Source organism: Chaetodon auriga, chromosome 22, assembly GCF_051107435.1.
Source record: "Chaetodon auriga isolate fChaAug3 chromosome 22, fChaAug3.hap1, whole genome shotgun sequence".
In the NCBI taxonomy this organism is placed as follows: domain Eukaryota; kingdom Metazoa; phylum Chordata; class Actinopteri; order Chaetodontiformes; family Chaetodontidae; genus Chaetodon; species Chaetodon auriga.
This window is the reverse complement of record NC_135095.1, coordinates 12,229,372-12,245,812: the sequence shown is the minus strand read 5'-3', so window position 1 is coordinate 12,245,812 and position 16,441 is coordinate 12,229,372. Positions and strand designations below refer to the sequence as shown.

The 16,441-nt window shown below is 43.2% G+C and overlaps 1 protein-coding gene across 7 annotated transcripts in view; it reads left to right on the top strand.

Annotated features, from left to right (window-relative positions):
• The window catches only part of chchd3a (coiled-coil-helix-coiled-coil-helix domain containing 3a), a 66,802-nt gene that overhangs the window by 14,679 nt on the left and 35,682 nt on the right, over positions 1–16,441 (top strand). For all 7 annotated transcript variants that reach the window (XM_076722477.1, XM_076722474.1, XM_076722473.1 and 4 more), the window contains one exon: positions 4,956–5,136. In XM_076722477.1, the coding sequence (XP_076578592.1) occupies positions 4,956–5,136 (181 nt within the window). The remainder of the gene's footprint in view (positions 1–4,955; positions 5,137–16,441) is intronic.

The window sequence follows — 16,441 nt, the reverse complement described above, 5'->3', positions numbered from 1 at the left end:
AGGCTAGCCTACACATTTTTACATCTTGTTTATTTTTATCTTTTAACTTTGTTCACACAGAAATACATACACTGACGCACGCACAAAAACTCCAACTCATTTTAGCAAACTTAGAAAGTTTGGAGGTTATTAAAAAACAAAAATTTCCCAAATCCAAGGAAGTTGCCTGAATCAGCAGCATTGCTAGTCTTTGATCTGCACTTGCATTAACCTTCCTTCATGATGTTCTTACTTACAACTACTGCAAACACATAGTACACCCCAGTAACCTTACAGCACTCTGTCACCCAAGATGATAATGATAATAATGATCACCATAACAATAAGACAAGTATGCTTCAGAAGATGAAACCTCTTAAATTTTACAAAAATATAAGACCAACTTTTATGTTACTTACATGAGCTTTGTTATAAAAGTGCTCCCACCTCCTGTTTATAAGGCCACTTGAAATGTACGAATAACAGTCAATGAAGTGTAAATATGCTGGAACTGTACAGTAGCTTGCTGCTGACCTTTTCAGTCGATTAGTAATGGTTATATACTCTGTCCAATCAAATCCACTGTCTGTGGTTTGGCTATTACGCGAGCTGGTTTTACAGAGAACATATAGAATCTGTTGGCAAACTGTGATTCATTTCTAATATTAAGCTCTGTAAGACTCTGTAAGTTGACAGACTGTATGCACATCCTCGTTTAGTGTATTAAATGGCTGTATGTTGTGAGTTTGAGCTTTATGCACTAGTTATGATATTTGAAGAGACAGCAGCAGAGGCAATGATGAAAATGATATCCAGTTTTGACAGTGTGCTTGGGCAGATCTCTCAGAATACTGCAGTTATCTCTTCATAGTTATGGGCAAAGTAGAGAGGGAATACAAAACAGCATTTATGCTCCTTCTGGAAAGTGGGGGGTTCCTCTAAATAAATTTTCTCACTACAATTTCCTTTGTTTCCCATATTTTAACTCTGTCCCAGCGTTTCATAGCACCCGCAGTCAGGTGTGGCGTGGTGTGTGTGTGTGTGTGTGTGTGCACATGTGTGTCAGGGAGAGTGCATAGCTCCATAAAATATTCACAGCCAGCATTCAGCGACATTATTCCCAACATCAATATTGCATTGGGCCTTTAAATGCCTTTGTTTCAAGGCGCTTGGGTTGAGTCTGCACTGTTATGCAGGTCTGGCAGAATCCATGCTTACAGGCAGACTGTACTGAGACACATCTTGTGTCGATGACAGGTAAACAACAGGAAGTATTAATGGATGAAGAGCTGAAGAGAGAGACAGAGGGTAAAGAGAGGGGGAAAGGTAGAAGACATGAATTTACCATTTCTTTCATTTTGAATAATGAATTTGTTATGCCTTTTGTTTAGATTCTTCCTGCAATTTCATTTTGAAACGATTCTCTGTATTCAGTAATGCTGGCTTAATGGATTTAAGTTGGCTGATGCAGTATCGTCTGCACATCATTTTTGATCATGTCTGCGTTTACCTTTGTTATTGGAAAGTGTGTCTATGCACACACACACACACACACACACACACACACACACACACACACACACACACACACATTCATGTAAAGCTTGCCCTGACTATAGTCACTTAACCCAAAGTTTCAGCATCTCAGCTACTCAACCTATGAATTTCTCATCTAACTCGCCACAGATCTGATCTCTTGTCAGTTTTAAAAATAGTGTCCTAAAAGAACTGAAGTGCTTCTGCTCAAGGTCACCTCCCGAAAACATTGAGTTGCTTTTCTGGAGAGACCGACACAGTCCGACCCACTTGCGCTCCACTCCTTTTCAAATTAATAATACCTCACTGGTTCTGTCTCTCCATCTTTCTGTTTTCGAGGCTCGATCCACTGAGCCATCAAAACACAGGTTACTGGGCCAAGATTATCCTCTCTTTTCTATCCAGTGCTGGGCCAAACATCATCCACTTATCCTCTGCAGACATGAGATTTTTTTTCTCTCCCCTACATAGGTGCTGTCTTTTTCCTCTCTCTGTCTGACTCAACCATTCTCTACCTCAAAGCTCCCCTTTCCCACCCAGTGCCAGTCTTCTACAGTCGAATGAAAAATGTGTCCAATATCCCAGGGACAGGGCAATAATGACTGCAAAGCAATAGAGGTGAAGCAGACAGATAGCATCCAGCTAGTGATAGCAGTCTGTGCTTCGGTTAGCACTTGCGAGGAAGTCAGACTTTTTTGCAAGGCTGTCTATTTTCTTGGTTTCCTTTCTTTCACTTGTCCAGGTTGCAGCACCATAACGCTCACCATTTGTTGGTAACGTTTAGCTAATAGGTGAGGCTAATCGTTTGCATAGATTTTGTCATGAAAAAGCACACAGCGATCTTCATAATTTGGCACACTGTGCGATGAAGAGCTTGCTCAGTGGGCAAACCTTTTTGTTGGTATGGTTCCACTTTGCCTGGTTCCATTCATCGTCTGTCATGCTTGGTTTTCTTTTGCAAAACAAAACAAGTAAACAAAAGGTTGCTTTTGTCAACAGCACTGACACTGTGTAGGTGTGTCAGAGAGGTTGTCTTGTAAACATCTGGACACTTTCAGCTCTTGCACATTGAAATACTGAATGAATTTAATTGTTTGAATATATTGTACCAAACAAGAATGGTTCAGATTTCAGGCTGAGCATGTTCCACTGACCCACATGAGTACCACCGAAGTCCTTCTCTAAAAACACTGTACGGTGTCTCTGTCATAGTAGTGGCAGTACCAACAGCTAAAGCTTCGTGAGAAAAGGTAGCTTGGGTGCATTAGCAGTGCAGGCAGGCGTGGATTGTAGGGAAATGGTGAATGTAAAAGGCCATTAGGAGGCACCCCGTGTGTGTGTGGGGGTGTGTATCTGTGTGTGTCTGTGTGTGCGTGAGTTGGAGCCAGATGATGGATGGAGTGTGCTGACGTGTGCAGCCCAGTGGACTGTGAGACTGGACATGGCTGGTCTCTCTCCGTCTCCCTCCATCTCTCTCTCTCCCACTCTCTGCCTCACTCCCTCTTTGCTTCACTTCCTCAGGGCCAAACATGTCATGTTGCCACCGCTCACTCTCGCTCCTTCCTCCCTCTCTCACTTTCTCTGTCTCCCCCGTCTCGTCCTGCTCTCTGACATTTAGTGGTGTTGCAGGGCAAATGGCAGCTTTAAGACATCAGACATATTTTTATTAGACCTACCCATCATCTGCTGGAAGCCAAAGTCGCGGGATGGTGATTGGTTGGACCAGCCTGTCCATCACAATTCATCACTCTCTAAATTTTGAGTGTATTCACAGGTGAGTACAGAGATGGATGAGATTTTTGAAATGGAATAAAAGATGGAAACTCTTCACATTGGCAGGTCGGTGGGTGCTTTTAATACCAAGAAAAACAGAGCCCTAGAGGAGGAGACGTATGCCAGGTGTCAGGTGCACGCCCGTTGGCACACACCTGAAGAGCAGTATGATGCACTTAAATTATCGTTATGAGCCTAATGAGGCTGTAAATGAGTCATGCATTTAACTCAAGTGTTCATGAATGAAAGAAAAAGTCACCACCTTCAAACTTTGAAAATACTGAAAACAGAGGTCTTATGCATCATAGATGTTTCATTTGAATGTGAAGGAATTTTCATATTTCCCAATCTGCAATAAGGTCAACATTCCCCATCCTGCCTCCTCCTCGTCGAGGCTGTCTGTCAGGGCTTTCTCAGGATGTTTCTGTGGCAGAAGTTTATTAAGACCCTCGCCGGCTTCATTCGGTCTGTCATCATTCACTCCGGCGCTCGCTCTGTCTGTTCTGTGTTTATTTTACCTTGCCGCCACCTTTTGATTCCTCGCGGAGGAAGACTCGCAGGGTTTCAGGGACATTCCTCCTCTTCTCCAATCAAGCACACTGTCGCCGGATGGGGAGTGCGTTGCTAGGCAACTATGAGAACCTAGTGACAGGGTTCAAATGGTGGTCTCGTGTCTGCAGAGAGCGTACTGTCTCTGTCTTTACCACTGCTTCACTGGATTGATGATCCTCGTTTTGGGGGAATGGTAGTGTCTGTTACACTCTATTACATATTGATAGTCAAATCACTGTTTAATGTAAATCATTTGAAAATGATAGGAACTGATTTGAAGTGTCTGGCAGATGTTAACTGACTGGTACATCAGGTTTTTTGACAGCGGGCCAGTCAGAGTTCAACTTTATTTTTTCAGGGTTGATTGTGTGTAACCTCTCTCTGTTGCCCCCTCTTTGCAAGTCGTGGAATAGCAAGCACGTGTGCATGGATGAATCAGACGTCAGGGTTGAAAATCAATGTACAAGCGTGTTGCCCTCTATCTGTGCTTCATTAGCATTGTCCCCTTTTAATTCTGAGACACTGCAGCAGTGCATAATGCAGCACAACAGGCATGTGGATGTGGATGCTGCTAAAGGTACTCAGATAGTTCACAAAAAATGTTTGCTGCTCTGAAAAATAACATTTACCATCATATTTCCATGAGGCTATTCACTATCTGTGCTTAACTAAAGCATCCTTTTGTGTAAGTCTTTGAGCAATAGCTGAGCAATAGCTGTATGTGTTTTAAAAGTCTATCATGTCAGCGTAGGTTGATTTGGAAATAAAGTAAGAGAGCTTATGGTTCTCCGTATATACAGGCAAGTTATACCAAGGCAATACAAGGAGACCTTGGTGTGCAATGCAGTAGACAATGCAACATACTATGGACAGCATAACTTTGTCCACTGAAAATTTGAGTATCCAGTCATGCATTATAGAGATAGCTGCAGGGCAGAGAATAGTGAGTAGTACATACAGTAGTCCTGTGCCATGAGGTGCATTGTTATTATACCCGGTGTGTGCAGTCTGAAGTTACACTCGGTTGTGCAGTATTTTTGCCCATCATAAGATGTGTGAAAAATGCAAATGAGTGGCAAAATTTATTAATCATGTAAAATACTGATGCTCCACAGGCTGGAGGCGGAGAAGGCCCGGTCAGCAGCCAAGGTTCAGACTGAGGCCCAGTCTCAGGTCCAGGATGAGGTATCCAGGATCCTGTCTGTGGAGCGAGCCGTGGCCCAGGAGAGCATCCAGCAGGCGGTAATAAGAGAGAGGATCGCCACCGAGGATGAGAGGCTCCGCGCTCAACTCTTGGTAAGTCCATCCGCAAACCGCTACCATGTGCGGCAGCTGCTGTGAACTCAACCGTCTCATTTTATCTTCCCAAACTGTTCCGTGCACTTTAACCTGCACTGCAGTATCAAACAGGCACTGAGCATTTTAACCATTATAACCTTGGTGCTGATGAGAGCAATTTTTACATAGGGACAGGTCCCATTTTATGCTGACACATTCCTGTTCTATCACACAGACGCACAGGAGTGAACCTATTTGCTGTAATCGACAGGTTATGCCTGCTGCAGTGACAAATGTGACTGCTGCGAGTGTGTGAGCATCGCTATGTTGACGCCCACCCCAACAAACAAACGCACGCACAGGCACTGAAAATAATGTTCGCAAGAGCTCACCACTTTATCTACAGAATACAAACTCTGAGCAGTTTAATTTGGTTTTAGAAAACAAACGGTGAATAAACCCATCCTTGCTGTATCCACATTTTGCAGCTCAATATTTTTGTCCTCTTCCATAGCTCTGCCTGTTCATCCTGTGTATTATAAAAGCTACCTTCATTTTAGGCAGCCCATGTCTTTATTTCCCGTAAATTGCCCTTGTAAACATTGTCAGATGAGCGTTTCTTTACCAGACACACACACACACACACACACACGCAGTCAGCGTATTGTTTCCAAAAAGAAAACACATTTTCCCTGGAGTGCGGCTGCTGTTTACAAACCTATGCTATTGATTATATAGCTCATTTCACACGCTCATCGCCGTAATAGAAAAATGAATCATTTTGTTGCGAGAGAGAGGGAGAAGGAGAGGAGCGCTGACGTGATTCCACGCCGCAGGACGAGTGTATGAGGGATCCCTCGTTTGGAACGGCGATCCAATCGAAAGAGAGAGAGAGAGAGAGAGAGAGACAGAGGGGTGGCGACGGAGGGAGACGCGTGGCGTTTTTTCCCCTTCAGCGTGTGTGAAGAAAGCCGTTTCAGTTGTAGGTTTTCTGTAATTTAATTTCTGTTGTTTTTCATCGGGAGGGAGGCAGGACAAATGAGGGGAGGAGTTGGGAGGAAGGCAGAGAGTGTAACACCCGCTTTGTATCTGTAATGTACGAGCGGGACCGTGGGTGGTGGGTCTCGCTGAGCTGTCACAGTGGAGAGTCCTTGTGCATGTCATCGTCTACGTGCTCCTGAAGTACTAACTCCCTGTACTGAAGAGAACTTTTCCACCTAGACGCTGTAAAGCTTTCGCTCGTGGCCCCAAGACTAACCTTGGGCCTTTAGCAGCCTTTGAAACTACAGATAGCAGCACAAAGCGGCTTTTCATTGGAGGCCAAGCATGCACACACTCGTACAGTCTTTCTTTCATTCTTTGTCCCCAACTTTTTCATTTGTCTCTCCAGTTTGTCTCTGCTTCCTTAAAGCACACACATTTCAGAAAAGGAATCCTTGTCAGAGGGTTTCTGCTGTGTGTGTGTGTGTGTGTGTGTGTGTGTGTGTGTGTGTGTGTGTGTGTGTGTGTGAGTGATAATTTCCTCAGTTTGAGCATTCTTTTGGAGTGCTGGAGTTTTAATAGAATCCGACGGGTTATCAGCGGAGGCGCAGTGCCGTTCACACCACTCATGTAATGTCAAGTCAGACGCTTCCGCCCAGCCGCTGTTCTTTTCAACTGGAAATGGACTTTTCTGTTTTTAAAAGGCAGCCTCTCGCCCGAGACGTCTCGCACCCATTGTCGTTTCACTCCATGTTTGTCAAACTGCGGGATTGTCCGCTACCCGCAGTGAACTCGCCATCTTTGATGAGAGAACATGTTGTTAAGGATTTGTGTGTGTCCCCTGTCTCCTGCCCGTCTGTCTCTCTGCACCTCTTGTGTTGGACTTTATTTGTTTTCCAGACCTGCTGAACTATGCACATATGAGCATGTAGAGCAATTTTGCTCATTTTCACATGGGGTGCTTTTAACTATCCCTCTCATTATATTTCTCATTACAAGACCTCCTCTGCATAGGTTACATAGCAAATTCAATTTACATTGTTGTAAAGCACATAAGCATCAGTAATTGGGAGGTGAAATTAATTCTGATTGCTGGGCAAAGTCAATAAGTTGATCGAGATGAGAGCGAGAGCTTGAGGTTGGCTGTACTAAGCTCATAATCTGGTGGCTGATCGAGCTTTCAAAAGTGATTTCTTCTGTCCTTTTTCCCCAGTAAACCTGTTAACACCTCACGTGTGATCCTATAGGCTGGTGGGTTATGTCCATGAACAATTGATCAAGATTGCTTGAGTCTTCATTCTTGCTCTCATACAATATTTAGCTTGTTGGCTGAATCTCCCTGCACAGAAACAGTGCTGTGATTATGCTATAGTGCTGCAGCCTTGTAATAATAACAATAATAAATATTTTGAGGAATTGTAAGGAATCCTCCTGGACTCACGTTGCATTGCACATCCTCTGTTTTTCTGTTAACTTGTTGACAAAAAATATACTTTCCACCTCAACAATGGTGTTGACTGCTAAAATCTGACTGAGCGATACACATTATTCCGCTGTGTTCCCAGAAAATTACTACAAGTGCGAGTGTTTTGAAAACTGCTGGATTTATCTCAGCGCGCTGGCAGCGGACGTGTCAAGAGAAAGGATAGTTTTTTCCAGTATTGTTGAAAGTGACAAAGGAGAGCGTCGACTACGCGAGCAGACATTGCATGTGTCATCAATCAGTCTATTTGTCCGACTGTGGAGGGCTGTTTTCCATTAGTTTAACATAGACACAAGTAACAGAAGACGTGTGGAGAGAGACAGAGACGGGGGTGACGCGCAACAAATTTCCCCGACTGGACTTGAACCAGGCTGTTTTTGAGAACGGAAAATCTGAATCTCAGAATTGAAGTTTGTGGTGAGTCAAAATTAAGCTGTCGTTGCTGCTCTTCACGTCGTCATAATTGAACGTGAATTGACCCTAGCCCCGCTCTCATGCTCACTGCCACTGAAAAAAAAACATTAGTCTATGGCTGCTGTAGTTCGTGTTTTCTTTGTCCAGCTGCGTATTGATTTGGCCTTCTCATTAAGACACAGGTCACGGTGAGCAGCGGGACCCCCATACTTTCCCTCCTCTACCTCACACACAAAGAGAGCGATGCTGTGAGCAGTTACGCCTCCCCACACTCACCTATAATAGCCATAACCTCCGCAACCATAGCTGCGCCAATTACAGTGACACCCATTCTGGAGAATTGCCCCCGAGACATGGGGTTAGACTGGGGTTGGGTATCGTTCAGATTTTATTGATCTGGACTCCTCATATGGATTTTGGTTCTTGTTGTCCGTGTCTTGCTATGTTAAGTATTAAAGGACACAAAATATGTGAAAAGCCGAAGCTAAACTGCTTTTAATTTTATATAATAGATATTTTAGGAAGCTATGAATAGTAATTAGCCATGAATTATATGCATTTTCACTATTTTCAGTAAAAATTGGGCAGCTATTCTCATCCTCGTCATGCACAAGTGGGTTTGGGTTGAACATCCTTGTACTCCCTGTCTTTGTATGTACACAGGTATGATGATTGTGGTTGTATTCTATTATTATTACTAGTATTAAAACCATTTTTCATATCTAATCCTATAGCAAACAGTTTTTGGGCATCTAAACTTGCCCTTTAATTTAACAGAGTAGGTTTTATCATACAGTGGTGTCAAGTGGAGCCGGGCCCACACATGCTTTCCTACCACTCCTGGTGGGAGTGCTTGTCCTTCAGGCTTTTCCACCACCAGTCACTCCCCTCCCTGTCAGGCTGACTGGCAGTAGCCAGCCACCAAGTCTACCAGTAATTGAAACTTCACAGCAGCGTAGGCACGGGTGTATGTTGTCTTTGTCATTGTTGTTGGGTTCCTGGGGTTCTGTTGTCTGAGGGGAACATGTTCAGTGTCAGTGCACACACATGTTCTGCCACTCAGGGGGAACTGGCATGCTCAAGGGGTTGATGGGAGTTGGAGGCAGCAGTATATTTGAATTTTCTGTGTGCGCTCTTGTGCGTTGTGTTTTCGGCTTTCTTTTGTGTGTTCTCTGGTCAACTGTGGGGGGGATAGAAAATGAGCAGACATGATTACTGTTTGAATGATTGACATTTAAATGAGTTTTTGATGATACATAGTTTTTGGGAAGTATCTTGTCATTTTTAATTCTGCTGTTTATGCTGCTTCTGCCTGCTTGTCCAGAGCAGGAGGAAAAGCTTAATTTCCGAGATCACAGTGCCTGCAAATAACGAGGGTCAGTCTGGTCAAAGTCACACTGAAAAGAAAATGGTTGCGACACTTACCAGAGTGTTGTTTTGTCTTCAACATGCTTGGCGACCTAATAAAGGCAGACCGTATCGTCTCTTCATGTGGTCATTCTGAATAATTTCTAGATGAGTGCGAATAGACAGCCTACTGTGGAAGAACTCTCATTTGTGGCTTTCTTTGGTCAAGATGGCCTCATCAGGGAGTTACTTAGTGGACTAATTACGCACAAATAAACCCTCAATTAGATAACAGGTCAATTAGTGCTTAATTATCCAGCATCATCAATTAGGAATATGTGATTCTTTGTAGTGGATACCAGCTGAAGACAAAGCAGGAAAGACCAGTGAATGAGCTCAATATAAATACAATCTTGTCTTTATATACTGATAAATGATGAGTTTTGACAGAGAGAGATATACTGGCACAAGGCCTGAACGGGTCATATAACTCTCTTATTCACAGTCTACACCCATCTGTCAGTCCGCACATCTGTGTTTTAATGAAATCATAGACTCTCACCGTCCCCTCTTTTGATTTTCAACGACTCTGCTCCCTGCGGAGCCGAAGTGGCCCAGTGGCCAATCAATCACTGGCCACAGCTTTTCACCCAGACACAGGCTCTAACCCCGCGGCAGACTTTTCAATCAAACCCAGAGTCATCAATCTTTCCCAGCTCCAAACAGTGGCCCGGGTGGGGTCTACCTGGCGGCAGTGGTTTTGTCTACTGTTGGCAACTGGTCTCAAACACTCAGATGTTACATTTACTTTTTTTTTTTTTTATGACACCTTAAGCTAACACTCAGAGAGACAACTGGCAACACTATAAAGAATACAGAATAAATATGCAATGAAATGATACGCATAAGTTTGTGTCAGCTCCTGGATAACCCCCAAAAAAGTGTTTAATTGTCTTGTTTTCCTTGCAGATACTCTGTCATGTCGAAGGTACGTAAACAAACAAAAAATAGGAAGATGGCTAAAAATAGAAGCTTGGAGGGACTCAGCTGGAGACTTAAACTCTTCTATCAGGAAACGTAAAGGCTGCAGTTCATAAATCATACGCACATGGTCACTAAAGCAACCACAGCAAATAGTGACACCACGCACAAGCCTCTTTATGAGACCTGTAGTATTTTAGCAAGGTGTTTGGGGGCTTTTTCTGTAGGCTTTGTGAGTTAGTTTCCTTTAACAGAAGCTTGTTTGAGCACAAACAAAGAAAAAAATGTTTCAGCAACCTTAAATGGTGACGAGCAGCGGTCAAAGCAAGGTTTTCTGTGCAGCAGACAAGAGTCTCTGGTCTTTCACCGGTGTGTGTGAAAGATTTAAAGTTCTGTTCAGTCTTCCATACATTCAGCCGGGTAAATTAGAGTAAATCCATGTTAGATTTTGTAAGCAGGAAAAACATAACTGCACTGGCACTGGCAAACCTTGGGACTCTTAATTAGAATCGGAGGTTGAGTAGCTTTAGGTATTAGCTTACGTTACATTATCCCATTACATGACTTTTCTGGCACTAAGATTACTGTAATTGTATGATGAGTTTTTTCTCCATAGCCTCATCGTACAAGCAACTGTAAATCCACATCTTAAAGCTGGAACTTTGCGGGCGTTCGCATGTCACACCTGATGAGTTTGCATCCGTGGTAGAGGGTTTGTGCAAAGCACGTTGTCACCACTAGTTGGCAGTGCAAGCAGGATTATCAGACCGGGTACATTTACTCTCAGAACAGGTGGTCCTTATGAATCCAAAAAAGCAGTAAAATGAATCCCTTGGCCCTTTACGGTCCACTGATTGTATAAGTTACAGGTGGACTTGCGTATGTGATTGATGAAAAATGAGCATTTTTGCCAGTTTCTTACCTTTTTTTTTTTTTTTTAAACCTGTGGGCACTGTCACGTCTTAATGCTGGAGTTACTTCAATGTGACACCGAAAGACATGTTTGCAGATGCAACGATGAGGCCTGATAGAAGCAGAGAGCGTCATGTGCTGATTGTGTTCACTCCGGAGCCTTGTTCCACCGATCAGCCTTGTAGTTGTTTATCATGCTTTTGTCGCACCCTCTGTTTCCATCTTTATCTCTCTCTCATACACACAGACGCACGCACATACCAGGAGCTAATGTGATTTTCCGTGATTTTTCCTCCACCTCTGCTTTCACAGCGAGGGATAATGCAGCATACCAAGACTGTTTGTTTGCTCCCGACACACACACTCAGACACACACACCATGTCCATCCTGTCAGAGCTCCTGGAGAAAATCAGTACCTACTCTTTCCCTAAACTGTGTTCCATTTGATGCTTGGCTGGCTTGAAAATGACTTTGGGTAAAGCTTAACATTTTTAATGCAACAAGCCCCCCCACCACCACACACACACACACACACACACACACATATATACAAACACCCCTCTTCTCGCCCCAGTACTCCTCTCCCTTCCACCTCTCTAAAAACTGCAGTCTCCAGCAAATGTCCTGCTTTTTTCTTGGAAAACCTTGTGTACTTCAGTTGTGCGCTGTTGCATTTTAGATACAGCCGACTGGACCCGGCTGATAATAGGGCGACAATTTAATTTCCCAGGTATTAAAGGAGACTTGCTGGGTTTTGAATTGGTGCCCGTTGGTGGTATTTAAAAAAAAGAAAAAAAGAAAGAAATAGTTTAAAAAAAATAAATCTTTTTCTTTCAACTTATTATTCTTTCTCTCCACATCACAGAGTATGGAAAGATTGAGGGGAGAAAAGGTCCTCATGTCTTTTACTTTTGAATGAGATAAAGAGCGGTAGTGGTACACTGTGATTTACATATATTTTTGGATTTGCTCAGCTCGCCAAGGACAAATTGCGTCCTATCTTTGACTCCAGTTCTCCGAGCTGTTGTAAGAGTAACCCCTGCCAGGCTTGATGTAACTGGATTTAAGAGAACTGTCAGTCTGTCTGATGAATATGCTCTGCGGATGTATTATGGAAGGGGTTAGGGTGACGTGGCGTAGATTACAGACTGGGTTTAAAGACCTAAAACTGAAGGTACCGTTAAACAAATGTGACCACCAGCATGCCAGAGAGGCTGAATGAGATTGTTGCTCCGGTTCGCAGAGAGCAAAATTCTCTCTAGTTCGGAACAGATTTATTTGTAGGTCGCGTACTTGGATTGCCTCCACAGTTCCTTCAGTATTTTCCATGGTGATATCAAAAGTCTTCACATGTTACAGAGACAAAGTGGATTTTGGGGTGGAATAGGGATCTTGGCTATGCTTTGATTGGTCAAGCAACCCAATGTACGATCCAATTGGACCGTTCTTCCCACATAGAGTGCAAGTCTTTTGGATAAACTCTTATTATCTGCTGGCATTAAACAGCCTCCATACCTGTTTTCTGTTAGATTCCTCATTACTCTTAACAGCACTCAAGGAAGTCATTTCTTATACTTAAGTAAAAACTCTGTTACTATGTCATTTACGTTACTATAAGTTATTTGTCTTCTACACCTATTTCTGCAACCACAGCAAAAGTTTAATCAAGAATTGAATATTATGTTTGCTCTGTATCTGAATATTAATGAAAACATCTAAGGGAATATATTTTTTTACATGCTTTCATGTTTTCATAAGTCTGATATTTACACTTTTATAGCAAATATTCAACAAAATCTGTACTTTGCTGACTGTATTTTCCATCCATCCATTCTCTATAAGTGCTTATCCTTTTGAGGGTCACAGGAGGGCTGGCACTGATCCCAGCTGACATTGGATGAGAGGTGGGATACACCCTGGAAAGGCTGCCAGTTTGTCACAGGGCACTGACCGTATCTTGAATTAGTTAATAAAAGAAAGAGTGGCATCGCTGCTCTCCAGCTTTATCAGAATTTCATTGACTGACCCAGAGGGGGAGCTACAATTACGGATCTAACAAGCAGACACTAATCGTCCTGAAGGGGAACCTGTGGATATATCATTAAGTTTTCATGGGAACTTACAAACTAAATACCCTCCAAAATGAGGACTCATTAAGACCACTGCAAAAGTACAAACTGACAGCATGACAGTCAGCCGGTTGTCTCTTTATTTACCCATTTCCTGAAAATTGCCTTTAGTTTTTGTGTGGAGGCAGGGGCATGTTTTGCATTGGTGTGAATGTTTGTCTGTTTTCTCATGTAATTAAATGTTTGTGTGCTCCAAGAGGTCAACTCAAATGAGCAGATATTCTGTCTGCACCACTGCACTTTTGATTGTTTCCTACTGACAGGGTACTGTTACATACATGTGTCCATTTTTTTCTGTCTTTCTCCTGTCTTTGTGATGCTCTTTCTCTCTCATCTTGGAGGATGTCCACTCAACCGTCCTTTACATATTGGCGGCCGTACCTCACCCTTGCCCAGGGTGTGGTGCCCACACACCGTGCCAGTGTTAGGGTTAGATTGGAGGTCAGGCTTTAATTGGCAGGGCCCGTGGCTGGCACTCCGCGCCAGGCCCATACCCTGTCAGCTAATTGGCACTGCGAGCGGCCAGCAGCGGGGCTGGGATACAGCAGCGCTTCGATTGATGGATGGATACTGGTGTCAGTGAACGCTTCTTTCTGACAAGGGAGCTTGTACAGTCAATTTACTGCCTCAGCCTCAATGGGCGGTGTATGTATTTATGTATGTATTCATCCTCATTTGTTCTAAACATTTTGGAAAGCTGTCTAGAATTGTCTCATTGTGCTGTGCTTTTTTTTTTCACCTTTGTCTGAACAATGAGTGCATTTGACTTGTGTAAACAGAAACTAATTACCTAATAGGCCGAACACTTTCAGCACATATTATGCATGCACAGAAAAATTTGAGCTTGGTGCACTTTCCCATTTGTAAAAGTGAGAAAAAAGCTGTTTTAAGTTCGACCTTTCTTTCTCCCCTGTATGCTCCACCTTCCTATTAGAGAGTGCAACAGCACATTGTTACTTGTGAATTTTAAACAGTCATTACTGCTAAAAACACTCACACAACAACTTGTGTAGCAGTCATTTAGTGGACAATCGGTGGTGGATTTTAGAGCTTTCCAGGTGAGAAGGAGGAAACAGATGTAGAGTAGATAACCAGTGGAGGTGACTGCCTATTTGTTGGCGCTGTACATTTAAGATGTTGCAGCCTTTTGTTTGACATGGTGTTAATTTGTATGGTTACATATTCTCCAGCTTGACTCCTTATTGGCCCTTTAGATGAGAACTTAATGGTTTATCTCGTTTCTGTCATCAACATTACAACAAGAGATGAAGAGTTATTAAAAGGTGCGTATCATTTCCGGTGATACTGAGATATGTCGGAGCTGTAAAGCCGTAGCAATGTGTTGAACCTGATATTTTTTTTCCTATTTTCACTTGTAAAACTGCAATGTCAGTGGTACTGTAGCTGGGAATTTAATAGTCACGACCTCTTTGCAGCCTGTAGTATTAATGAGAACAGTCTTACTATATTTTCTGCCTGTTTGTTACCCTCTCCTCACTCGGCTTAGCTGAGACATCTTTGGCCAGATATTGTACAAGTGCAAAGGTTATAAAGGCAAGTTTCCTGAGTTAACTTTGATGGAGCTGTGTGCGTGTGTGTGTGTGTGTGTGTGTGTGTGTGTGTGTGTGGCTCGATACAGTAGATATGTTGGATGTGTAATATGACAGGTATTTTCTTTTAAACTCATCCCTTTCCCTTTACTTGGTCTTTCTCTGTGTTTTCCCTCTTGGCTCTGACAGGAGAGTGGTATTAATGAGGTTCCATAGAAGTGAACGGTGGGCTCAGCTAATGGTGCAAGAGGTAGAGATTTTGATGGAACGATGGAAAGAACTTAAGCATATGGAGGGAATGAAGATGAGAGAGGAGTCAGAAAGGCCGTGAACAGCAGAAAATCTGGATGAGATATAGAAGCGGTGAGAGGATAGAAAAGGGATAACAGACGGGAATGAATAAAGGCACATGGAAAGAGCAGGCAAGAGAGAAAGAGATATTGATTCACAAAGCAGTTTTCAAAACAAGCTTACAAACTCCAATTAGGAAATAAACCAACAAAACAACACTTAAAATGACATAAAAAAAAAGCGTGAACTTTAAACAAAAGTCACATAACCTGAGAGGAATAGCAACAGCATAGCACTGTATCTGCAAGAGGGAAGTTTTTAGGGTAAATATGATCGAAAGAACATTTATTGACTCACTGATGCACTTTGACATGCAGTAGGTGGAAGGGATCACGACTCTTACAAGTCTTATATAAATGAATCTGTGATTTCAGAGAAGAAAACAACACCAAAATGTTTCTTTCCTGTTCGTCCCTTAAAAGTTAGTTGTCGGTGACAGCCAGCAGTAGGCAGGCAGGCCATCAAGGAAAGGGGGAAAATGCATATATTCACCTAAAGGGGTTAGTGCATTAGAGGTGACCCTGAGTCTGCTGACATGGGCTTGATAGACAGAAGCTGAAGGTGCACCGGGGCCCCCTCCCCGGCTTCATCAGGCCGGGAAGGACCACCTGCTGCTGGACGGAATGCATATGCATTAATACGCAGCGTGAGCACATGTGCGCTGAGAAATGTAAAGTATGCCCACAGCCATTATCACACAAGGATTCAGTCGCTTACACATACACCAGGACGGTCTTAAATATGCAGATAGATCGAAGTAAGGATGTACTTGCTGCAGGCTCATGCGCACAGACGGGTCAGACACATGCAGCTCGAGCGGTCCATAAGGTCCAATGTCAGCAACACATCCTCAGGCTGTCCCTTTTTCTCCCTGCATGTCTTCCCTTCTACATTCCCCTCACCTTCTTTCTGCTATAGGTTGTACCATCTCTCTTCTGTCCTTTCTCTGTCTCATTCTTTCTTGCTCCCCGGGGACATCTGTTGTCCAAAGACAATATGCCTCTCTCCACTCTCAGGTCGTTCGCTGTGTCCTCTGCCGTCAAGTAAAGGAATTTTCCGCCATCGGTTCATGTGTCTGACTCAAAGCGTACCAGCATTCTCCACGCTTGTTTTCAACTGCCAACTTCTTCTCCCTGTATCCCATTACTCTCACTGCTTGCTGCTAAAGAGGGAT